Source organism: Juglans microcarpa x Juglans regia, chromosome 4D, assembly GCF_004785595.1.
Source record: "Juglans microcarpa x Juglans regia isolate MS1-56 chromosome 4D, Jm3101_v1.0, whole genome shotgun sequence".
Lineage (NCBI taxonomy): Eukaryota > Viridiplantae > Streptophyta > Magnoliopsida > Fagales > Juglandaceae > Juglans > Juglans microcarpa x Juglans regia.
This window is the reverse complement of record NC_054600.1, coordinates 16,336,274-16,362,857: the sequence shown is the minus strand read 5'-3', so window position 1 is coordinate 16,362,857 and position 26,584 is coordinate 16,336,274. Positions and strand designations below refer to the sequence as shown.

The window sequence follows — 26,584 nt, the reverse complement described above, 5'->3', positions numbered from 1 at the left end:
CATGATCTAAGCAGACTTCACCAATTAGACTCCTCTGCCCTTTAAGTCTTACATCTTCATCATCCCCTAATGGGAACTCCAATACAACCTCCTCCTCCGTAGGCAAACAAAGATGTTTCCACCTTTGTTTAAGCTCTTCTCACTGAAACCTCTCTCACAAAGAAAACTCACAACTCCTCCTTTGAAATCGCTTGGGACCCAGTAGACTCAAAGATGAGACTTTTTTAATATTCAATTATTAAGATGGTGGATAAAGCACTCAATCCACATCACTTAAATGGTAAAATATGTTTGTAAGATTTAAAATTTATATTTTAAATCAAATTATGTCCCACAAGGTATTGAAGCGAATAACAGTAGTCTTACATATTAACATAAACTCTTACCTACAATCACATTTCTAACTAACAGTCCAAAACACATGTTATTAATAATAAGTAACTTTTCAACCAATACGAAAAGTAGAAAGCGTCAAGAAGATGAATATAAATTGTTAAAATTGATCATTTTTATTTTTTTTATAAGATTGGATTACATTAAGGTCAATGAGAGACGGATGGCGTAGATGTTAAGCTGTTAAGAGGCATAGAGATTCACGCCCACCAACCTCGAGTGGGCTTTTTGGCCTTAACTCAAAAGTCTTCAATATCCACTAAGTCACGTATGAAACACATTAGATGCTAGTAAAACGAAGTCTAGTATGGTGACCCTTTAATTGCATCTTCATTGGGTGGCTTTCATGTACATGCTAGTCCGCACTTGTGCAATGCATTATTTTTTATTTTTTTTTTATTTTAGTTTGGGTAATGTTATATACAGTTGTAAAGTACGTAAACCTCACGTAATCGTTTAAAAAAAGAATAAGCTCTATTATTAAAAAATTATTATTATTATTACTTTTCTTTTTATGTGGATCTACTATTTATTCACTTTTTAAAAAAATTATATTGTATTTATACATTCCATAACTGTAAATATCATTTCTATTTTAATTTTAACTTGATTGTCGAGTTTTCCAAATATGGTATTTTCGAAGAGAAGTTTGGTTATGTCTCTTTTTCTAAAGTTGTTTTTTATCTTAAATTTTCTCATTATCAGTCACGTTTGTTGAATTGTCATATTTTTTCTGTCAACTGCGTAAAATTGTATCAAGATATTCATGTTTTATCATCGAAGAAAATAATATAAGTGGGCATTCCTGTTTGTTTAAGAGTAGTTGTTTTGAAAAAAAAAAAAAAAAAGAGTTTAATAAAGTTGCACATATTCTTACATATAGACAGACTCGATTTACTATCATCTTCATATCATGTCATTCGCTCCTATTTACCTATCAACTCGTCATGTTCTTGGCTCTTCTTTCATCATTATCGCTCTCCAATTTCATGGAATGCTGCTCACCACAAAAGTTACCTACTCCTTGACATCTTCAAATTTCGCACTCCAAAATCCAATCATCATACGTATAAGAATTTATCTCCGGAAGAGGTTTGAAAAATGAGATAGAAATTAGAAACACGTGAATAACAGTAAAATAATTTAAATTTTAAATATTTTATTAGATTTTGAATAATGAGATAAAAAAATTGAATAAAATATTATAAAATTAAAATATTATTGTTTAGTATTATTTGTGTATTAGAATTTTTTTTTAAATGAATTATTTTTTATATTTTATTTAGAAGTTTGAGTGATATTTAAAAATAAAATGAGATGAGAGATAAGACATCTCTATTTCCAAATAACCCCTAAATGATAAATGTTTAACTCAAGAATAGATGATGAACAATCCTCACACGACCATTTTCTCTCAAAATCAAAAGAGTATAGTCAGATACAGAGTAATGGGTCAAAACTAATCCTTGAACCCGAGTTTCAACTTGGGTTATTTTCCTATTTTGCCCCTTTGGTGGGCCCTCCAAATCTTTCCCCATTCACCTCATCCAAAACCCAACACCCAACACCCCCCCGCCCAGCGCAATATTCTCAGTTTTCGTTGGCGGGCTCTCGTTCCCTGTTTCTCAACTAGAGATAGTTCTCTTAGGTTATATTTGGGCCATGGGCCGGTAATTTCCTGCTTAAGGGCCTCAGCCCACCATAAGGGATCATCTAAAATGGAATTGTTGGTTGGTGATGTTATACCTACACTAATGGTGATCGAAGAAGCATGGAGCATAAGGTGCAGAAAACATTGTCCTCTGACCATTTTATAAACTGTTTGGAACAAGAGCGAAGTGTAAGATTTTCAAACTCCTACTCATATTTAAGATAATGAAAGGATGAAGGGAGAGATAAACGGTTAATTTAAAATAACTCTCATAATTTCAGTTGAGAATATAGCATGTCAATATGTCTTAAACCTCTACTTTATAGCCAGTGTGAATGTTGTTGAAGTTAATTCCGAGCATTGGAAGAAAATAAACCTTGCTCGGGATAATTGAGCAAGGCCATTCAGACCACATTGCAATAAAATAGCTCTTGTTCGGGGTCACCCATCAAGACAAGTCTGACTGACACATCACCAAACAAGATTAGTCTAATCGAAATACTGCTTTGTTACGCTATTTTCAGCAAGGCATACGTACCTTGTACGTAGAATCTTTACTAGTAGTTTATATATACACTTATAATGATTATATTCATAGTGACTCAAACACAATGCATAATATTAGGAACATGAATTCCAGTTATCTTTTTAAATACTTAAATAGTTTCAATATTTGAGTTTATTTAAGCTCAACTTTGTACAGGTGTATCAATTAATTATCGATTATAATGTTGCATTCATGATAGGATCATTTAATATATATCATAATCGAATTTGATTGAGTTGATTTCAAAGAACTTGTTTAGTAGTTTTATTTATTTACTATCGTACTCAATAATTAATTAGAATAAATTTAAACGAAAACACTTAACACAACTTCACATATATTTGAAAGTTATAGCCTTATCACAAGAAGAATTAGGTAAGGTCCAGTGACCTCCTAGCCCGCGACGTCAAGATCGTCGATTTGAAGTCTCGCTTGGATGACGTCGCCCAGCGTTCTAGGGAGATCCTATCCTGAATCGCAAAGGCCAACGCTATCCGAGATGCGGCCTGGTCTTACGGCTATCAAGAGGGTCTCAAACAGATACACAAACACTTGTTGTAGAACCCCGGGCTGGACCTACACGCTCTGTCCTTGGCCTCCCTTCCCTCGAACGTCCAGGCGCAAACTTACGTCAAAAACTTCGGGAAGCCAGGATATCCTTCGTACCCCCTAAGTGCTCCTCTGCCTCCTCCTCCAAAGTGATGGGCTCAAGCCTTTTTGGTTTTTGTAGGACTTTTGTATAACACTTCTTTTGTTTCTGTTTCTGTAAAGTTTGCACATTGTTGATGAATGAAATGAAAATATGTTTCTTGCAACTGCTTGTGTCTTACTTATTGCCCTATGAATTTAAGGCGAATCTCGAGGCTCAGCCCCGCATTGGAATCTGATGCCCAGCCTTGACAAGGTCTTGATGGTGAGTCTAGGGACTCGGCTTTGTTGGACGGGGGGTCGGAAAGTCTAGGGGTTTGGCCTTACCCCACAGGCAGTGATATGAACCCGCAGGAATAGAAAATCCTTTGAACCCACAATCAATTTGAAAACTCATCCAAGAAAGTCAAAATCAAGTCAATGGATGGAGAATCTAAACCTGAAGAGAATTCGTTTCAAGAACCTAGATCATATTAAAATCTAGACCCGTTGAAGAACCCGTCTCAAGAACCCAAATTACAAGGAGGAACGTCACAAAGGTTGTGATTTACTTTTGATAAGTTCAAAAGTTTAATCAAGAACAAGAGGAGATAAACTCAACTCACAATAAATAAATTTATCAAATTTCATAAAACTAATTAAAATGAGACTACAAAGAGTATTTAAAGTAAAACCTAATCAAACCCTAACCAAAATAAATCTCAACCTTCCAAAAATGCCCCTGAGTGAGTAGTGCCGCATCTACAGTGCGGCTACAGTACTCGCTACAGTAAAACCCTAACCCTAGTTCAATAAAATAATAATTTTTCCAACATGCCCTTGCATAGCCCCCCCTAAAGACATTCCCATGATAAACCAATTTTTCTAAACTAATAAAATAAGTCATTTAAATGAATTAAACAAGTTGAAAGCCTTCAAGTGCCCAAAGCTTTTAAGTCATGTTGTTGCCTTCTTCTATAGCTTATTAAATAAACCAAACTGGATTTTCATCTTTCAAGCCCATCTTGAATGTTGGGCTCTTGCTAAACTAGTCCCAAGTGGATTGCATCAATCCTTGCATCGCCTCCTTGATCTTCTTGGCTCTTGACCTTGGAATTGGCCTATCCGGAACTTGCAAAGGATCTTTAAGACTAGGCCCATGTTGGTGCCCATCATTTCCCCTCTCTTCAAAAGGATTCGATCTCGAATCTCCACCTAGATCAAAGCGAAAAAGGTTAGTGACATTGAAAATAGCTGAAACATGATATTTACCCGCAAGATCCACTTGATATGCATTATCATTAATTTGTTCAAGAGTTTGGAATAGTCCATCCAAGATACTCCTGGCATCAAATGGTAAAGGTAGTAAATCTAAAGGAGTAAATGGATTAAGTCTAACAATTTCAAAAGAAGAATATAAAGTAGTAGTGCATGGTCCTATTATATACAAACTCTATAAATGGCAAACAACCCTCCAAAGTTTTTAAATTCTTATGAACAACAGTGCGTAAAAGCTTAGTTAAAGTCCTATTAACTACTTCTGTCTTACCATCAGCCTACGGATGACAAGTAATGGAACATAAGAGCTTAGTATCCAATTTTCCCCAACACCTTCCAAAAGTAGCTAAGGAATTTAACATCCCTATCATAAACAATACTCCTATGTACACTATGGAGTCACACTATCTCCCTGAAAAACAAGTTAGCTATATTTGTGGCATCATTTGTTTTATGGCATGGAATGAAATGTGTCATCTTACTAAAGTTATCCACAACCACAAAAATAGAATCTCTACCCCTTTTTTTCCTAGGCAACCCCAAAACAAAGTCCATAGATATGTCTACCCATAGCTCGCTAAGAACGGATAAGGGTGTATACAACCCATGTGACAAAAACTTAAATTTGGCATTTCTGCATGTAATGCACCTGCCACAAATGTGATTAACATCTCTCTTCGTCTTAGACCAAAAGAAATGTTCATGCAAAATGTCTAAAGTTTTCTTGACACCAAAATGACCACTTCAATTATATGCAAACTCAATGAAAGACAAATGATAGTCCCACAAACGTTCATGCAACAAGTCAATGTATGGCAAATGATACTCTCACAAACGTTCATGTAACACGTTTAAAATCTTATTTACACCAAAATAACAACTCCAATTATATGCAAACTCAATGAAAGGTAAATGATAGTCTCGCAAACGTTCATGCAACAAGTCAATGAATGACAAATGATACTCTCACAAACGTTCATGCAACTCGTCTAAAATCCTTTTTACACCATAATGACCCAACAAACCACATCCATGCACTAGCATCTCACGCGTAACACTATTAGGCTCACAAAGTTTATTCTCTCTAAACAAATACCAATCTAGTCTATAGTACTTACCAAACGACGCCTTCTCACATGCCTCAACACACTAGCAAAGTCATCATCATTAGCATGTAAATCCTTATCATATTCAAATCTCAGTAATTTTGTATATAAAATGAAGACAATGGCATACCCTCTTGGTAAAGCATCAACCACAAATTTTTCCTCACCTTATGTGTATTTGATTACATGAAGAAAAGTCTCAATACAGTCCTCCCACTTAGCATGCATTCTAGTCAACAACTTACCTTGTCTCTTCAAGTGTGTCAATGACTCATGTTCTTCAAAGAAAGGTAAGTTAGGAATTGTCGCACCTGACACAAAATCAATGTAGTGCTCTATCTCCCTAATAGGTGGCAATCCACTAAACAAACCGCTAGAAAACACGACCTCATATCCCTGCAACAAAGAGACAACAATACTAGGCAAAGATAAGTCAAATTCGTTAGTATTAAGACTTGCTTTAACATAAAAACTCAATTTTCTCTTTATTTTTCTCCCACTTTCTTCACTCTCTCATTTTTTTCCACTTACTTTTTCTGTTTCACTCACTTTTTCCGATTCACTCACTTTTTTTCTATCACTCTCTTTTTCTTCATCTTTTTTTATACTCTCGACCTCATAATTGTTTTCCAACTCGTTCTCTTTTTTTCTTGAGGTATCAGCCTTACCGTCATCTTTTTTTTTTCTCTCTCTCTCTCTTTTTCGGCCTCACTATTTCTTTATTTCTCAATCTCACATTCACTCTTGCTTTTTAGCACAATCTCACTTTCACTTTTGATCTTTAGCTCAATCTCACTTTCACTCTTACTTTTTAGCTCAGTCTCTTTTTTACTTTTTCTTTTTTGATCACTCTCACTTTCACTTTTTCATTTTTGATCACTCTCATTTTCACTCTTTCTTTTTTGAGCAACCTCACTTTTCGGTTTCAATTGGTCCCCATGTGTTGGAGTTAATGGAACCAGTTTGATTATTTTTCCATCATTTTCAAAACTGTACACGTTCCTTAACCCATCATGGATCACCTTCCTATCATACTATCACGGCTTTCCCAACAAAATATGGCCAGCATGCATAGGCACTACATCACAAAGCACTATATCCTGGTATTTTCCAATTGAAAAAGAAACTAGCACTTGCTTATTTATCCTAACCTCCCCACAACCACTCAACCACTGCAACATGTATGATCTAGAGTGTTTCAAGGTAGGTAAATTCAATTTCTCTACTAAAGTAGTGCTAGCCATAGTAATACAACTCCTCAAATCAATGATCATACTACATACCTTGTTATTAATGTGGCATCTAGTATGTAAAATGTTCTCGCTCTGCTGGTCTGTATGATCCATCTTAATTTATGTATTGAGTGCACGCCTAGTTACAAGAGAATCACCATACACTTCTTTCACCTACTCATTTTCAACACTAGACTCACGTCGCCTCCTATCTCTCCTGCCCTGTAGATTTCTAATTACCGCATCTTGATGATCCATCATATCCCTCACTTCACCCAACACCAAGCGCTCAAACTATTGTTGCATGGTTTGCAATACAAAAGATGAGTTATCTGCCATCCCCTTTGGTGATGAGTCACTCCTATGAGATATCGTAATGTGCTGCACAAAAAGAATGTTAGTGAAAAACCTCACACACTCCCTTACGTGTTTACACTCGAATAATGGCACTCCACTCGTGTTTCACTCTTAATTGGCTTTTACCTGATAATAGTCTCACACTCTCTTGTCTTTTACCTCAATAGTTTTCCTGTCGCAAATTCTTTAAGAACTAGTTAAACTAAATCAAGACAATACAACCATGTATTATTCTAACAAGTAATATAGATCCAAGAAACAAGATCAAGAAATAAGGAAGGAATAAAATGACACGAGAATCAAGAAATTTATATGAGGGAAAGAGTAATTATAAAACAAGATACCAACTAAAAAGATGCATTTAGCCCTTTCGATGATAAAGCTCAATCAGCAAATGTCTTTTTTTCTTTTTGTTGTAATTATGTAGCAACATTTGAATATGCTACCTTTTCTTTTTTTCTTTTTTTTTTCCGAACTTTTTTTTCTTTTCTTTTCCTTTCCTTTTTTTTTTCTTTTCTTTTCTCAAATTCAATCACAAACAGCAATATTCTATTGTGAAAAACAAGCAATTGAATTCAAATGCACAAGCATTGACAAAATCCTAACAATAACTCAAAAATCATAGGATAAGTGATATACGGCAGCCCCTAGAACAAGAGATTTCAACTAACACAAACCCTAAAACAATGAAATTTGGCAACCACCTCTATTTTTTTGTTTTTGTTTTTTTGTAATCAATCCTAGAACAATAAAGCCCTAGAATTAAATATGCAAGAAATAAAAGATAGAATTAGACCTGATTGGAAACCGTGCTTTGAATACCAAATGATATGAACCCGCAGGAATGGAATCCTTTGAACCCACAATCAATTTGAAAACTCACCCTAGAAAGCCAAAATCAAGTCAATGGATGGAGAATCTAGACTCGAATAGAACTCGTTTCAACAACCTAGATTATATTAAATCTAAACCCATGAAGAAACCGTCTCAAGAACCCAGATTACAAAGAGGAACACCATAAAAGTTGTGATTTACCTTTGATAAGTTCAAAAATTCAATCAAGAATAAGAGGAGATAAATTCAACTCACAATGAATAAATTCATCAAATTTCATAAAACTAATTAAAATGAGGCTACAAAGAGTATTTAAAGCAAAACCTAATCAAACCTTAGCCAAAATAAATCTCAACCTTCCAAAAATGCCCCTGAGTGAATAGTGCTGCATCTACAGTGCGGCTACAGTACTCATTACATTAAAACCCTAACCCTAGTTCTATAAAATGCCCCTTGTGTGAATAGTGTCGCATCTACTGTGCGGCTACAGTACTCGCTACAGTAAAACCCTAACCCTAGTTCAATAAAATAATAACTTTCCCAACATGCCCTTGCATAGGCCCCCCGTAAGACCTTCCCATGATTAACCAATTTTTCTAAACTAATAAAATAAGTCCTTTAAATGAATTAAACAAGTTGAAAGCTTTCAAGTGCCCAAAGCCTTTAAGTCATGTTGTTGTCTTCTTCCATAGCTTATCAAATAAATCAAAACTGGATCTTCATCTTTCAAACCCATCTTGAATATTGGGCTCTTGCTAAACTCGTCCCAAGTGGATTGCATCAATCCTTGCATTGCCTTCTTGATCTTCTTGGCTCTTGACCTTACAATTGGCCCATTTGAAACTTGTAAGGAATCTTTAAGACTAGGTCCATGTTGGTGCCCATCAGGGAGTTTAGGGCTTGACTTCGAGACGAGTCTAGAGACTTAGCTTTTTGTTGGACCGGGGAGGGGGGGGGGGGGGGGGGGAGGGCAGGTCAGCTGGCCTTACCCCTCAGCGAGTCTAGGGACTCGACTTTGTTGGAAGGGGGTCGGCGAGTCTAGAGACTTGGCCTTACCCGCAGTGAGTCTAGTGACTCGACTTCTTTGGTCGTGAGGCCCTGACGAGAGCTCAAGATCTGATGCCTAGCCTCAACTCCATGGCGAGTCTAGGGACTCGGCTTTTGTTGGATGGGGGGTCGGCGAGTTTAAGGACTTGGCCTTACCCCGTAGCGAGTCTAGGGACTCAACTTTGAGGCGAGTCTAGGGACTCGATTTTGTTAGACGGGGGTTTGGAGAGTTTAGGGACTTGGTCTTACCCCGTAACAAGTCTAGGGACTTGGCTTCATTGGTCGCGAGGCCTTGACAAAGGCTCAGGACGGCCTTGACCCCATGGTGAGTCTAGGGATTAGCTTTGTTGGACGGGGGGTCGACGAGTTTAGGGACTTGGCCTTACCCCGCAATGAGTTTAGGGACCCGACTTCTTTAGTTCCAAGCTTAGACGACGAAGGATTCGAGATAAACATCTGGGCATTCTCCTTCATCAAATAAGTCTACAACGGTTATACAAAGTATTGCCTTATGACCCTACACGTGGTACTTCTTCAGATGTTCAACGTTCTAAGAGTGGAGAAGCTCATGTCCCTGGCTGTCCTTGAGGTGATAGGAGCCGGGTCGGTTGCTTGAGGTTACTACATACGGGTCTTCCCATCACGGTCCAGTTTTCCTTCTACCTAGGTGGTTACTCTGGTCTATCGCAACACCAAGTCACCCACCTTGAAGGTGTGCGGCCTGACTCATTTGTTGAAGTATTATTCTACCTTCCGCTTGTTACTTACCATTCGCATAGCCGCCTCTTCCCTTCTCTCTTCCAGAAGGTCCAACCTCTCAGCTAACCTTTCGTTGTTTGTGTTCGGGTCGAAGTGTTGAATGTGGAACATGGGCATTCTGACTTCCACAAGAATTACTGCTTTGCTCCCATAAGTGAGGGCGAAGGGTGTCTTCCCGGTGGGGGTCTGGACAGTCGTTCGGTATAACCATAATACGCACGGGAGTTCTTTGGCCCATGCTACTTTGTGTGCCCCAATCTTTTTCTTGAGAGTGGAGAAGATGGTTTTATTGTTTGCCTCGGCTTGGCTGTTAGCTTGTGGATGTCTCGGCCAGGAGTACTTCACCTTAATTCCGAGCTCTGCGCACCACTCTAGGTAATGTGTGCAGTCAAACTGTCTTCCGTTGTTCGATATAAAGCTCTAAGGTATACCGAATCGACACTTCGTGATGGTTCAGGAGGTGATGCTTGGGAGGGCCTCCGCTTTGACCCACTTCATGAAGTAATCAACCAGGATGATCACAAACTTGGCCCCTCCTCTGGCTGCTGGGAATGGGCCAATTAGGTCCAGGCCTTACTGGGCGAAAGGCCACGGGGCCATGATCAATGTTAGCTCCTCCGGGGGGCAATGCGGCACCGGCCCGTGCTCCTGACATTTCTGGAATTTCTTGGCAAAGTCTTCTGCATCTTTGAGGGAATGAGGCCAGTAGTACCTGGCTCGGTTTACTCTTGCGGCCAACGCCCTTCCCTCCTTTGTGGATCTCCGCTAGCACGTACTGCGCCTCGTCCGACTAGAGGCATCTGAGGAGTGGCTCGAAGAAGCCTCTCTTGTACAGGACCCCTTCCAGCACAGTAAACCAAGCCGCCCTATTCCTAACCTTTCGTGCTTCTTCCAAGTCGATTGGTAGATGCCTTTCTACAGGAACTTTTGAATGCCCGTTGCCCATTCGGGGGGTGCTGGAGTCATAACGGACACCTCACCTCCGATGGACAGGTGTCGACCTTTCTGACCACGGTGTGTTTTGGGAGGGGGAATTCTTCCTGTCTAGATTCAACCTTAGCCAAGCGGCCTGCCTTCTGATTCTCTCCTCTTGGAACTTGTTGGATGTGGAAGTAGCAGAAACGGTCGTGCTCGTTGCAGACAAGCTGGAGGTACTTCTTTAGCCTTTCTCCTTTCGTGGCAAACTGCCCTAGTACTTGGCTGACCACCACTTGGGAGTCAGCCCTCACTTCTATCTCTTCTGCTTCTAGCAACCGAGTGACTGACATCCCGGCCAAGAGCGCCTCATACTTAGGTTCATTGTTAGTTGCCTTGAAGGCAAGCTTGATCGCATAGTTGTGCTAATCCCCCTGTACGGTGACTACATGCACCCTCACACCCCCGCCAGCCTAATAGGATGAGCCATCTACATAGACCTGTCAGGGCTTTCCTTGAGGTGCCATTGGGACTTCCTCCGAGAAGCTGGTGAACTCTGCAACAAAGTCTGCCAATACCTGTCCTTTGATCATGGAGTGTGGCAAATACTCCATATCGAATTCGTTGAGCTCGATCGCCCACTTGGCGAGCCGTCCTAAGGTGTTTGGCTTCTGCAAGACTTTCTTGAGGGGAAGGTCGGTGAGCACTTTCATTGGTTAGGCCTGGAAGTATGGCCTTAATCTTCTTGCGGCGACGATCAGGGTGAACACCAACATTTCAGTCCACGAGTACCTACCTTCAGCTCCGCGGAAGGCCTGGCTCATGTAGTAGATGGGTCGCTGTCCTTCCTCTACATCTTGGACTAGCACTGCGGACACGACATGTGGGGACACAACTAGGTACACAGTCAGGTCCTCTCCTAGTTTCGTTTGGCTTAACAGCGGGGGGTGGCTCAGGTACTTCTTCAGGTCGGCAAAGGCTTCTTCGCAAGTTGCATCCCACTCTTGAGCCTTCTTCAAAACTTTGAAGAATGGGAGACATCGATCAGTTGATAGGACGATGAAGCGGTTCAGGGCAGCCACCTGACCAGCCAGCCTTTAGACTTCATGGAGGTTGCTGGGGGAAGGCATCCTCACTATTGCTTCCACCTTTTTGGGGTTCGCTTGAATCCCTCTTTCGAAGACCATGAACCACAGGAATTTTCTTGACTCCACCCTAAACGTACACTTCAACAGGTTGAGCTTCATCTTGTACCGCCAAAGGACGGAGAAGGCTTCTCAAAGATCTGCTAGATGCTGCCCGGGCTCCTTGCTCTTTACTAGCAGGTCGTCCACGTACACTTCCATATTCCAGCCAATCTGCTGCTTGAACATCTGGTTGACCAGCCGTTGGTAAATGGCCCAAGCTTCTTGAAGCTGAGGAGGAGATGCCCTGTTGTTGAATCCACAATTAGGTCGATGCACGGCAATGGGAAGTTGTCCATCTGACAAGCTTTATTCAAGTCGGTGAAGTCGACGCACATCTGCCATTTTTCGTTGGCCTTTTTCACCAAGACCACGTTGGAGAGCCATTCCGGGTAGTGAACTTCCCGGATGAGTCCTATCATTAGGAGGCGGTCTACCTCCTCGACAATTGCTGCGTACTTCTCAGCACTAAAGCTTCGTCATTTCTGCTTGACTTTTTGAGCCTTTGGGTCAACACAGAGCTGGTGCTCGATGATGGAGTTGTCTATCCCGTGCATCTCCTTGTGGCTCTAAGCAAACACATCTTGGTGTTCGGTGAGGAGATGTTTTAACGCCTCTCTCAACTTCATGTCCAGCGTAGTCCTGACGTGGACCGTGCCCTCCAATCTCTGCTGGTCAATTGAATGAGCTCCAAGGGCTCGTTGGGTTCAGCCTGCCGAAGGGCTTGCTCGTCACTGACTTCTTCATCTCATACTACTAGGGCTAGTGGTGAACCCGGCTCGGGCGTCTCCCCGGCTCTTTCAATGGCCGTGACTATTTTGACCTCGTGCCTAAGCTCTCGAGCGTAGCACTCTCGAACCACGACCTGTTCGCTGCGAATTTCACCCACCCCAACGTGGTAGGGAACTTCATTTTGAGGTGGCAGGTGGACGTCACTGCCCTCAAGTTGTTTAGGGTGGGACGTCCTAGTATCGCATTGCACATGGATGGGGCTTTGACGACCAAGAAATCAGTCATGGTTGCAACGGTCCTGGGTGCTTTCCCTGCCAGGACAAATAGGGTGATGGCCCCCATTGGTTGAACAATGCCACCTATGAAACACTTGAATGACATCGGGGCAGGGCGTAGTCAATCTGGACTGATCCCATCCTGACAAAGGCCTCACAGAACAGGATGTCTGTCAAACTACCGTTGTCGATTTGGATCCTTAGGGTTGTAAAGTTCGCAACCTGCATCGTTACTACCAACGCATCATCATGTGGGTGGAGGATGCCCTCTTTGTCCTTCTCACCAAAGGTGATCATGGTGCTCCTAGGATACCATGGTGTCCTGACGGTAGTCTTGGCAGTGGTAAACACATCTTCATAGCATGCCCTCCAGGCATGTGCTCGCCGGGCTGACGAAGTGACCCCCCTATTGCGTATCCTGCAATGATTGTGCAGATTTCTTCGATCGGCCTGTCTTCCACCGGGGGGCTCCTCCAAGCTTCATTCCTTGCCCCCTACCATTCTAGGGTTGCACCCCGTCAGGGGCCTTGACCCCCCCCCCCCCCACACCGGTCTTTCGACTCGCGCCTCCGGTTCCATTGGTCTTCCTCCCCTTTTTTTTCAGGGCATAACAATCTCTGGTGCTATGTTGGTTGGTCATGTGGTACTCACAGTATTGGTGGCTCTCTCTATCTCGAGGCGGCTCTTTTCGTGGGCTCTGTTGCCTCTCTCCTTCTACTGCCAAACTTGTGTGAGCACGTAGTACCCCTTGCAGCCGAGTCAGTGCTTCTCCCTTTCTCTTTGTATCTGGCGCCCCTCTTTTTCCCCCTTCGAGGCCATGACCTCCCCGTTGTCCAGCCGCCTTCATGTCCGCTTGCTCCATCTCTGACTGTCGAGGAGCCGTTAGGGCCTCGAGGGTATCTTCAGCATTGATGAATTCGTCTGAACAAAACATGAACTCTCTTAACGTGGTGGGGGTCTTTTGTGCTATTTCAGCCATAAACGGGTTCCTGGGCTAGATTCCCCTTAGAAAAGTTGCTAAGGTGATCTTCTCCTCTTAGTCGTCGATGGTCATGCACTTCCGATTGAACCGGGAGAGATACGAATTCAAGTTCTCATTGTCTCATTGTTTAACTATAAGTAGGTAAGCTGCTGGGCGTCTCCTCTTCCGACTCGCCATGAACTGTATCATGAAGAGGCGAGCCAGCTCATCAAAGCCATCTACGGTCCTAGGTGATAGAGACCCAAACCAGGCCCAAGCAGCTCCCTTCAGCGTAAGTGGGAAGGCTCGGCAAGCGATCTCTCCCGGGAAGCCGTGCAAGGTCATGTGGGCCTTGAACATCTCCAGGTGCTCCATTGGGTCCTTGAACCCATCATACACTTCCATCTGTGGAACCTTAAACTTGGGCAGGAATGGTACCACCATAACTCCCATGTTGTAGGGGAGGTTGGTGTTGACGAGTAGCTGGTCCATGGTGGATGGCGTGCCCATTCACTTAGCCATTTCTGCGTATTTGTCCCCGAGCTCTCGGAGTTCGAGGTGCATCTTGTGCCTTTCCTCCTCTACTGCAGTGTTTGCAAGGACTCACCGCGAGTCCACGTGTTTGTTGCCACTGGGTTCTCCTCCTTTTACTAGCTCCTCGTTGGTTCGTCTGAGCCCCCTGCGCTGGCAGAGCGTCTCAGTTTCCTCTATCAGCTTCCTTATTGTTTCCTCCATTTCTGCGAGTCTTGCCTCCATTGTTTCGTTCTGGCTCTCCTCCCTCCGTGTAGTTTGGGACCATGTCACTGCCAGCATGCGAAGTACAAGCTTTTATGGAAAAGATCCCACAGACGATGCCACTGTTGATGTCGTGTTGCACAACCCGAGCAGCTCCATAGCAACCAAGCTCACTGGACCTGTAGCTAAGAGGGAAAATAGGCTATGGTAACGTCTGGGGTCACTCTGATGCCAAAGTCAGTAAATAATACTTGGGTGATGAAGAGAGAGCTAAGTAAACTGGAAGAATAGTAAGGGTTTAGAGAGCCTCCCCGTGGGAGGGATGACTGTTATTCATACTTGGTTTGGACTCGACCACTGAGGGAGATCGTGGGGTGTCAGGTCGTGCTTGGGCCAGACCTGCTACCACTCTCCTATCATGGCAGTGTGTTAGGTCGCGGCTCAAACTGCTGAGGGAGATCGTGGCATGTCAGGTCATACTCGGGTCAAACCTGCTGCCACCCTCCTGTCGTGGCAAGGTGTCAAGTCATGGCAAAGCCGTCCTATGGTGCCTTTGGTAGCACGTTGTTGCATGCTGGGTCCCCTGACACGTATTGAATGCAACATGTCTTGGGCTTGGCATGCCCATGATCGGACACGTCTAGTCGCCTGCGTCTAGCAGCGATGGTCTGCAATGTATCTTATGGCAAGGCTCGACAGTTCACCAGGTCCCTAGGGGATCACTACCTTATGGTGGGCTTCTTGGCGTGGTCAAGCTTGGTGACAAAGCCTTTCTGGATGGGCTTGTGGCCGTGGGCTTGGTACGTGATTTCCCGGTCTGGGCTTCTGGCCTACTTTGGATTTCCACCTGAGAGACCTGTGGTCTCCGTGGCTTGATCTCTTTAGGCTTGGACCTTTCTCTCAGAGGGCCCCCCTTACAATAATCATATAAATTCCATTTAGTTTAAAAAAAGTAGTAAATATGAATCTCCTCAGTTGTCTTTATTTCTCAAGCTTATTCCATACACATACATATGTCCCTCAATATTGCTGATCTTTTTTTTTTTTTTTCTATCCGATTATTTCCGGGAGGCAAAATGGAGGAAGATAAAAGAAAATTTTGTGAGTGCAAATATGAGAATTTATTCAGAAAAAGAAAGATCCCAAAAATACTGGGCTTTAGAGACCCACGGCCCAAGCAAATCTATGAGGGCGTTGGTGAAAAACCTGAGAGGCTTTTTCAGGGGTGCTCGTCGGCAAAACCTCCCCAAAGGAACAGCGTTGCTCAGCACCGCTTCGGACATCAATATTCGGCAGAGGCAAGCCAAGCAGAACATCCACCTATTTGGCTATTTCCATTCGCATCTTGGGACTCTGGAACTGTTTCTGTATCATCATAAGAAATGCCAAGGGAGAAGAGCCCCGGCTTGAAAATCCTGTGGCTCTGGACCCTGGGCACTGCCGCCAGTATTGTCTCACTCTCTCCCTCTCGGTCTCTCTCTCTCGCGCGCTCGCGCGCACCCACGCACATATGCTAACATCTACTTGCACACACATATATGCTAACATCTACTTAGACACACATTTATACGAGCAATTATTCTTGCAGTACTCGTCACGAGTGTTGTTCGGAATAGGCTGCGAGATATGGAGAGCCTCATGAATGCTCAACAACAAGAACCCATTCCCTCTGATACGCTTCTGGTTGACACGGTGCCGGGGTCTGAGGATGTTGTGCGAGAAGACACATCATAGGTTTGGATCAATCCCCTTTCTTTGTAACTGGGTTTTTTGTTGAATTCTTGGAGTTGGAGGTTTGGTTTTATTTTTTGATGGGCTCGTAGGGTTTTGAGAACACTGTGTGCGGCCTGTTTGTTGAATGTTCTGAATGCGACTGCGAATTTCTGTTCTGGCTTTGTTCATGAGTTTGGCTTCCTTTCGAAGGATTTCATTCCGGTCGTTTGTGTGTTTTTGGTAGTTGTAGATGGAACTGTGGATAAATGAGTATTTCTTTCTAGGGTTAAGCTGCTTTGCCACAGATTGGAAACGGAGCCTAATGGTAGAGTTGGCTTGTGAGGGTGCATATTGAAAATCGAATTTAAACCCCCAAGTGTTGTGTTATAAATCATCTTAATTTTGTTTTGTACTTGTTGAAGCTTTACAACTGTAATTGTTAGTTGGTTCCAACTGTTGAGCCGCTTGGCAGCGCTCCGTACATGTTTTTTTTTTATTTTCTTTGGATATTGTCAATTCAAAGAAAAGCACATGGCCATAAAACTGTAATGCCTATATTAGTTGTTTTGTTTGATGTTCTAATCAGATTTCCATTATTATTGCCATCTGAGTAAATATTTGGAGCTTCTACAACTCTCTTGAACTGCATCTGATTTGTCAGTCGGTGTATATATCAGAAAAAACCTGAAATTGTTGCACATGGCAGCAGAACTGTTATGCCTGTGTTAGTTTTGTTTGATTTTCTCATCACATTTTCATTATTATTAGCATTGAGTCAATATTTGGAGTTACTTCTAGTTTGGTGAACTGCAACTGATTGGTCATCCATGCATATGTATCAGAAAAATGAAAGTCTCGAATAACAATTTATGTACCAAAACTGAAAGTGTTGGGGTTTCTTGGTGCTGTGGAAAAAAAAATACATTTTCACCCTCGTCTACCTAGCATTTTCTCCAAACTACCAAAAATGACATTGGACGCTCAAACTTGTGAAAACTGATAAATGGCACTCTCATCCAAATCCTCTTTTAGTCTGTTTCTAGACAATCTCTAGGTCTGGTAGATGTCATTGGATCATTCTGGTGCATTGGGGTTTCATGGTCCTCTAGAATTTGATATAAATAAAATGTGGTTTCTTTGTACCTTCAAGAGAAGGTTCTGATTTCTTTAGGTAGTAGGTAAGAAACATGGTGCTTTTGGAGAAAAAGACTTGCACTTTTTGGGTGCTCAGAACCTGTAGATAATTGATTCAGTGGCAGAATACTTCTGGTCCTCTAGGGATATTTACATTGTCTACATTTATTTCTGCTACATGTAGATGATTGGTTAGACATGATTTGATCATGTTATGTTTCAAGATCCATATGATGATCAAGGAAGAATCTCATGTTGGTAAAAATGCTTTTGATAGATTTAATTTGTGCAAATGGTAAAGGCCTTGATCTTGAGGTTATGCTTCTCCCAGGTCTAAGGTTCGAACCCTTGGATGCAAATAATTTCTCGGGGCCATGTCTCATTGGTGAAAAGCCAACGATTTACGTGATTTCATGTGACGTGGTCATGTTACATGGGTCCAGGGTTTAACTCGGTAAAAGATATATCTTGTTTGCACTGTTGTCGGAGGTCCTCATCATAAAATAAATAAATTTAATTTTCTCATTGCAACTTCTTATATCTATAAGTTACTTTTGAACATTTGACTAGCTTTCAGAACAGTGATTTAATCCTTTTTGGAGACAACACGACCTTGCATGGTTCTTATGATAAATGAAGCTTAGATAATCAGAAGAATCCCTTTTGCTTTGAAAATTTAAAGATATTCTATTGTTAATATATCCTTCTGTTTGAAAATTTTAAGTCTCTTTAGGATCCTAAGCATTGCTTGAAAGATTTTGCTTGATGCCATGCCAGTTGTTTTCACATGATTGTAAAGTTGCTACTCATAAATGGAACTTAGAAATACCAACGATCTGTTGTATTGAGTAATTTGGCATCCAGAAATGTTGGAAATCCCAAAATTCTATATGATTGAGAAATTTGTTACTCAATGTTGCAAGAATGGATGATTGTTGTAGGAGCGCCTTGCTTCACCTTAAAGTTTCTCTACGAAGCATCATAAGGATATTGGATATGGGACAATTTGACATAGGTAAATTCAAGTTTATAGTTTTTAGAAATGTAGGATATTACAGTCTACAGATTTGTTAATAATAGATCTCTTCTATTTATATATGCCAGTTTTTTTATTTTAAGTTTCTCTCCTATTGAATAGTTATGTGTTGTAATTAAGGTGCAATTGAGTCAAGTAGTAAGTATGCGAGCTCGGCTCAATTAACATATATAGTTGGCTCGTTTCATATTAATTAATTTTGAGTGAAACAAAACAAATGAGCTTGAGCCTGACTTGAAATTGAGTTTTTCTTTTCTTGCAAAAGTATTGAGTACTAGTAATCATCATAAACAAAATATAAACTACATTAAATTTTTTATTAATCCTAAAAAAGTTATATTTCTATTAACATAAATAAATTACAGATTATACAATAAACTCTAACTATTTAAAAATCAAGTTAAAGTTGATAATAGATACAATTATTTATACTACATTATATGCATATATGAATACAGCATCTATAAGTTACACTGAAAGTAACTATATATATTATGGAATGTATATTATATTTATAATATATATTCGACTATTCTAATATAAGTTACACGCATTGGAAGTCTAAAGGGAGGGCATTGTGAAGATGGGAAACAAGGGGTTGGGGTTGGGGTTGGGTTTTCGGATAGAGTTTTAGTTCTCCGGGAAACAAGGGGTTGGGGTCGGGCTTGGTGTATTTTGGGTTGTTTTTCATGGGCTTTTTGGGTCATTAGGGGCTTTCTAATATGGGCAATGTGTTTTCTTGTATACATTCAATGTACTTGGTTACTCCTATTGATATATATATATATATATATATAAAATATTTTTGATTAATAAAAAAAAAAAAAGTTATATATGTTGTACCGCTCTATGTTACATGAGTATGTTATGAATTAAGTAACAACATAACTAGGTATGGTGGTTTGGGGTTCAAAAACTTGCGTGTGTAATTAGGCATTTGTTAGGCTAATGGTTGTGGTGCTATGCGATGAAGAGAAAGGCTTGATAGTGGAGTATCTAGTGGCAATGATGTGTGAAAAAATATAGGACCCTGTGGGATGGATGGTAGACTAACTTGGTCAATGGAATTTGGAGTTGGGGTGTTGACAAACATTTTCCATGGATGAGGAGATTTTTCGATAGCCATCATATATGAGATCGAAAACAGGTCAAGAGTTGGTTTTGGCATGTTGTGTAGTGTGAAGATCAGGCCTTGAGGTTTATATAGTATCTCCTCTCACAAGGAGGCCTCAGTGGCTTAGTTTTTTGGAGGTTATGAATTACAGACCATAATGGAGTATCTATTTCATCAGATTTGTGTCACTCCTCAACGCCGTTGTATTCAATAAGGTTGAGAGGAGACTATGTGGACAAAATAGGGTGGATCCATGCCAAAAGAAGACAATTTGAGGTCAAATCATTTTAAGGTTTCCTACACCCCTTGGATGCATCATTCCTTGGAGAAGTATATGTCAAAACAAGGCTACCTCAAAAGTGTCATACTTTGTATGGATGGCTACACTAGGGAAGATTCTAATGAGGGATAATTTAAGGGTGTGGTGCATAATGGTGATGAATTTGTGTTGCATGTGCATGAAGAGCATGGAAACCAACGATTGCATGTTGCTTCGCTGTGAAGTGGCTAGTGTCTTTTGGGCAGAAGTCCTCCTACTTCATGAAACAAAATGATTGATACCATTTTGAGTGGTGGAGCTAATGGTGGCTTGGCTACTTGGGAAGGTGATGCAGCGTGCAGACCATATCTGATGCTATGGATGCAGCGGAATAGACAAAACAAAGATATGCGTCACGGAAACAAAGCAACTCTTCGCAACTCTTCCATAAATCTTAAAGATCTCACTCTAAGATAACAGGAAATAGAATAAAAGAGTTCTCAAATTGAATAAGATACAAAACCGATGGGTATAGACGGAAGTGTTGCCCGTGTGTCGAGCAAGCTCTAATAGCATGCCTCACTTAATCGAGAGACTCGAGCAAGGTCTTGAGCGAACTCTGTGGAAGGATCTAGCTAGACCAAAAGTCGAGTGAGTTGTCCGGCAAACTCTCAGGTTGATCCACATTGAGAGCCCTAGATCGGCCTTTGCTCGACCGAGACTTGATAAAAAAATGTGTCAAGTGAATTCTCAATCAATGTATTTCCTCATTCCTTTGCTTGTTTTTCTTCCTCCTGGAACCCTTATTGCCTTCTAAGGTCTCAATGTACTTGAGGCCATGCGATCTTTATTAGAAGTTATACGAGATAGAATCATGGGTATAGACGGAAGGATGGCTCCTCTGTACTTGATGTTAAGTATTTTGAATGATTGTAATGCCAAAAACTTCAAAGATTGTGGAACGATCTGATGAGAGATTATTTCAAGGGGAAAAAAAAAAAAGCACAGGTATCAGATCTTAACATGGACAAAACACAAGGGTGATAATTGATTGATAAAAAAATTCCTAAAAACACTATATGTAGCATAACTGCAAACGTATAAAGAGTAATGCTACTCATCATACTTATATAAAAAGAATGTTATTCATCATCTCAATTCTCATTATTCTCTCATCATCCCATGATGTAGCATTAGATGATTGGAGACTATTTATTGTATTTCACTAATAAATCTATCATCTAATACCACATCATGAGATGTTGAAAGAATTATGAGAAAAAAGATGATGAATAGATTTTTTTACGTCTAAAATACACAAATATATATCAAGTCTGTACGAGCATTTCATTAATTTTCACTATTTAATGAACCAAGTTGAGTCAACTAGATTTATTCATAAACAGCTCAGTTCAACTACAGTCCTATGTAAGGTTCCTTCAAGAACCTATTGTAATTCAAGCAATTCACACGTAATCTCAAACAAGAACACAGGGAAGGTAACACTTGAGTAAGGGATTGAATGAGCAAGATTCCATTATGAAACTTATAGAGAATCTTCGAGGGATTCTCAACCTCCAAAAAACTAGAACTCCGTATGATCAATATTCAAAATGATAAGCATCCACATCACTGCTTATATGCTTGCAGGCTGTGATGGAAAGATCTAAACGAAACAACAACAATTAAAACGCATCTACAAAGATTACAATACACAAATGCTCCGTTTCATTAATCATTTCTCATAAAACGCAGCTGCTTTGCACGCCGAACGACACCCAACCCTTTGCCTCCAAAACTCCCCGTTTCATTAAAGCCTTCATTACGTTATTTCAGTTACTTCCCCTTCCTTGTGAATTCCTTCTTCAACAGCTAACCATCCTTCAGCACTTCTTAAAGGCCGCACCCAACTGCAACTCTTCAAGGCCAGCCCCAAGGCACCAGTGACATCCTAATTGTAACGATTCAATGTTATTAATATACATTTTACTTCCAATGTATGTTGATGATATCTCCATATAAACTTAGAGAGTATCTATCTTAGAAGTATTAAATATACCTCAACAGTTGGAATTATTTTTGAAAACTTTGATAGTTATCAACCAAAAAAAAAAAAAATTTTTTTGATACTTGATGAAATATCTGTTACATAATAGGGAGGACATACCAATTTGTATCCTATGTGGATACGGCTCCCTTCCAGAGGTATCCTTGATGTTTCCTTGTACTATTCTTTTGTTGTTTACCTTCTTTCTCTCTCTCATTATGCATATCACTATCTTTTGCTCTCATTGCCAGTTGTGGTTGTGATAAGAAGACATGGAGAAGAGCATACAGACATGTTAGGAGAAGGTACTTGGACCAATTTTATTCTATTGGACTACTTGCTGGAATCTGAGGAAGTTTCAGAGTTACTGGATTGTTTCCATGTCATCTCGTAGCAAACTTTTTTGTTGATTTTTTTTTTTTCTCAAAAATTTGATTCTTGTTGGACAGGAATATAAAAACGATGTTCTATGGGATTTTTCTCTTTTCTGATTCTTTATTTTGACATTTCTGTCTTGCAATTGGTGAAATTATTCTGAAAACTAATGTCCCCCCCATTGACAGGATGAACCTTTCGAGCAATTATTTTAGTTGAATTTTAATAAAATGGGATGTGAAGAAAACTTTTAAAATTGAATGAGAAACTATGAATTTGCTAGAATTAATAAGTGTAAGCAATTTGCCCACTTGGTGTTCCCTTACTGCAAATTGCACTTTTAAAAAAAAAAAAATCAAACATTTTTTAAACATGTCTAAATATATATATATTTTTTTAATCAATATACTTAATGATCATTTCATTGACCATTAAGCAAAAAAAAGTAATAATAAATAAATAAATAAAAACAAGAGTGGTCAAAATGAGGAGGTAAAATGAAGAGGCATATTAGCATTATTTTTTATGTTTAATAATGGTTTCGAAGCATATATTCAATTGCATTATTCTTTATGCTTAATAATGGTTTCGAAGCATATATTCAATTGCATTAGTCTTTATGCTTCATAATGGTTACGAAGCATATATTCAATTAAAGGTAGAATTTTCCCCCTCAAAATCGATTGATGTGCTCGTGCCTGTCAAATTTTCGAATCAGAAATAGTTGCTTCTACGCATTCCAATTTAACAAAAATAATTATCTTTACGTATCTAAAGGGTAAAAGACAACAAGCATTTGGATGATTTTTCATAGAACGCTGATACCTATCACGATTCACCACTTTAAAAGGCAAAAACTGACTGAAGTTTTTATTGATAAAAGCCTATTTAAGTTATATTCACTAGAAATTAACTTTATGTGTTGATTTGATTCTGAAATGACAAAGGGTCCATACTCTAAAAATTGTAGAAATATCAACCGTACGCCTTTAGAATCAAGGAGATGGTAAATGCAGTTTGAAAATTTTCGGGAAAAAAATAATCTAAAACAAACTTTGAAAACAATTGCTTCGTGCATTTTATATATTAAAAAGTAGTGTAACTTAAAAGAGAAAATGAGTCAAGTCTATCATTCATAATGTTTAATATAGGTTTCATAGGAATGTTATATATCAGCCATTATTCATCCTACATTCCACATCTGACAGTTGGGGTAGGCAGCGGAGGCCCGCCCCCAGCCCCCGTCTGCCTCGCGTCTGCATGGGCGGGAGGACTACCCCGCACCTCACATCCCGTAGGGGGCAGCCCTGCATGAAGAACCCCTAGCAGGGGTGCATGAAGAACCCCTAGCGGGGGTGGGGGGTGGGTTGACCCCAGCCGGCTCCGCACCCTCCCAAATTTATAATAAAAAATATTATTTTTTATATTTATATAAATATATACAATTTATTAAAAACTTGAATTCAAGTTAATGGATTGTCTTGACCTCTTAGGCCAAGTCAATTCAAAATATAACTCTAATGAGTTTATATTTTTTTGAATAAGATTTATAATTATATTATATTATAATTTGGGTCTAAAAAGACTTTTAGACCCAAAAAAAATTATAGAACCAGTGAATCATTGAGTTGAGCGGGGTGCGGTTTCAACCCCACCCCCCGCTACCAGGGCGGGGGACCCTGCCCCAACCACTCGGGGGCGAGGATGGGGTGCCCTGGCCCCACACTATGTGGGTAGCACCTCTACCTGATAAGTTTTTTTTTTTCATACGGTGTAGGCTTAGGGGTAACGAATAGTGGCTGATGAAAAGAATTTTTTTAAGCTCCATGGGTGATGAGTGAGTCCTCATCCTTGTTCGATAGGGTTGTAATCGAGTCAAGCTGATCTTTGATTTGTCGAGCTCGGGTCGACTCAAAATACTCGAGCTCGAGCCTGAGCTCGAGATTTTTTTTTTTTATTCTTTGTTCGAGCTCGACTCGATAAGCTAAACTTTCAAATCAAGCTCGAATTGTTTATTTTTTAATAAGATTTAATAATTAATAAATTAAATAAATAAATAAAATAAAGATCTAATATTTGAATTTATACAACTAACAAGTAGAACCTCTATTGAATTATAAAATTTTCAAAAATTTATAAATAATTAATATCTAACTAGTTGATATTTATTCAGAATAACAATATATTATATGCCTACATATATTATTAATGCATACACTTAATATGATAACATATATCTATTTTATATATGGTTCTTACATACTAATATATGAAATTATTAAATTTTATCGACTAATTATTATAAAAATTATAAAATATACCTATAAAGTATATTCACCATATATAGACATAAGTAATTGGATTATATATTATATATTTAATTATAAAAGTGGTATGCTTATATTATTAGCTAATACATATATATATATAGGTGTATGTATATATTTATCAATATATGAATGAGTTTTAATTGAGTCGAGATAACAAGTCGACTTGAACATAAACGAGCAGGCCTTAACGAGCCTTAGCTAAGTCGAGTCAAGTTATGTTGGGTATGTGTTATTTACAAATCGAGCAGGTATCCACTTTCACGAACGAGTTTTTTTTTCACAAGTCAAGTTCGATTCAAATTTAACCGAGCGGGCTATTGAACAGACTGGTTCATTTACAGCCCTATTGTTTGGCCTCTAGCTCATCATCCGTATGAGAGCCTCTTCAGGCCGGACAGGAGTGTAAATTTGAAATTTACAACCCCGAATAGAACACAACCACGTGAGAAAGCTCATATTGTTACAATAGATGCAAATGTAGCAGAGCATATGGATTCATTTCAACTAAGTATCGTCCCTCTCAAGCGCTCTCTCTCTCTCTCTCTTCTCAAAATCACAGGCCAATTCAGAATCCATTATTTGTTTGTACCTAATTGTTCACCCTTCCATCAAGCGAATGGATACTTCCACGCACATGGGGAGCAATTTGTAAATGTGAAGTACAGATTCAAAATGGAAAATGATAATTATATTTTTTCTATAACTTCTCTAGCAGTAGAAGAAATGATAGGTTCACCAATGGCTCTTATGGGAGGGGTTATGGCAGCAACAAAAAAAATGGTGAAGAGCTTCTAAGTTGTCAGTATTAAGAAGCTAGTGACTGATTTGCAGTGGAGGAAGAGTTGTGTGATAATGAAGAAAATTTTCAATATAGGGCTTTGTTCATGGTAAACATAAAATCTCTAGGCATGACCGGTATAGAAGTTTCTCTTTCCCTTTTACGGTTTTTTTAATGTTTGTTTTTTTTTTTTTTGACAAGCTAATTTATTTAGGCTTTGGGAATTTTTACTTGTGTCTCCATTTACTTTTCATTTTTTGCGGCAAATGTAAGATCATTTTCTAATCTTTGTTCTTATTCACTAAAGATGTTAATGTAACACCCCGCTTCTCAAAAAGACATTTTAGAATTTTCAGGAAGTCAGTGTGCTACTACTAAACTTAAACTTAAAAACTTTTTCTTTTTAACAACGCGCCAAATGCGAAAGTTTCCATAAATAAAACAACTTTAATAGATACTGAAAATCTAAAATAGAGTCTACGGAAGCACTTATTTTAAAAAAATACGGAAGTCTCATGTGCTTATCAAAATAATTTATTTAAACTTTAAACCAACATAGCATAATCTGTCTAGGCCTCTGTCTCGCCTCCCAGGGTCAAGTCCTGTCCTGCAGTCTCATCTTCATAAAGGTCATCACCTGGGATAGTTTAAAAACATAAAAAAAAAATAAATTAAAATGAGTCGAATACTCTATAAGCAACACATCATACAATAAACATAATAAACATAAGGTTTCTAGAAAAAGTGCATATTCATAAATACATACATAAATAACATTAACATTAACATTAACTTATCTTTCACTTATCATAGGTCGTTACCCCACTGTTGATCCCGTGAGTTAGGGTTAGTGAATCTAAATAGATTCCGATTTCGCCCATGGCCGCAGGTTGTGGAATCCATACATAAGGAAGACATACTGGGTGCACTACCAGTATGCACAACTTGGCAATACAATATGCCCATAACATAGGTACCGTCTTCATATCATAACATAGGCCGTTACATATTTTATCATAATCATACTTGCATACTTGTCATTTCATAGATTTCAAAAGAAATCACATACATACTTGTCATATCGTATCATAGATTTCAAATGAAATCGCATTCTTTCATAAATATCGTGATACATGTTCTCTCACATAAATTCATGATTTTTCTT

General features: G+C 39.5%; 1 protein-coding gene across 3 annotated transcripts; it reads left to right on the top strand.

Moving 5' to 3' along the window:
* The first annotated feature begins 15,838 nt into the window (after nucleotides 1–15,838).
* LOC121261567 lies at nucleotides 15,839–22,411 on the top strand. Of its 3 annotated transcripts, XM_041163994.1 has the most exons (4): nucleotides 15,839–16,079; nucleotides 16,222–16,367; nucleotides 22,046–22,094; nucleotides 22,188–22,411. In XM_041163994.1, exons 1-2 carry the CDS (start codon nucleotides 16,016–16,018, stop codon nucleotides 16,365–16,367), a joined length of 210 nt encoding a protein of 69 aa, XP_041019928.1. In that variant the 5' UTR covers nucleotides 15,839–16,015; the 3' UTR covers nucleotides 22,046–22,094; nucleotides 22,188–22,411. The 3 variants fall into 3 exon arrangements, with proteins under 3 accessions (XP_041019928.1, XP_041019929.1, XP_041019927.1); XM_041163995.1 differs by lacking the exons at nucleotides 22,046–22,094; nucleotides 22,188–22,411 and adding an exon at nucleotides 16,457–16,819; XM_041163993.1 differs by lacking the exon at nucleotides 22,046–22,094 and having other exon boundaries at nucleotides 15,840–16,079.
* Nucleotides 22,412–26,584: the final 4,173 nt, after the last annotated feature.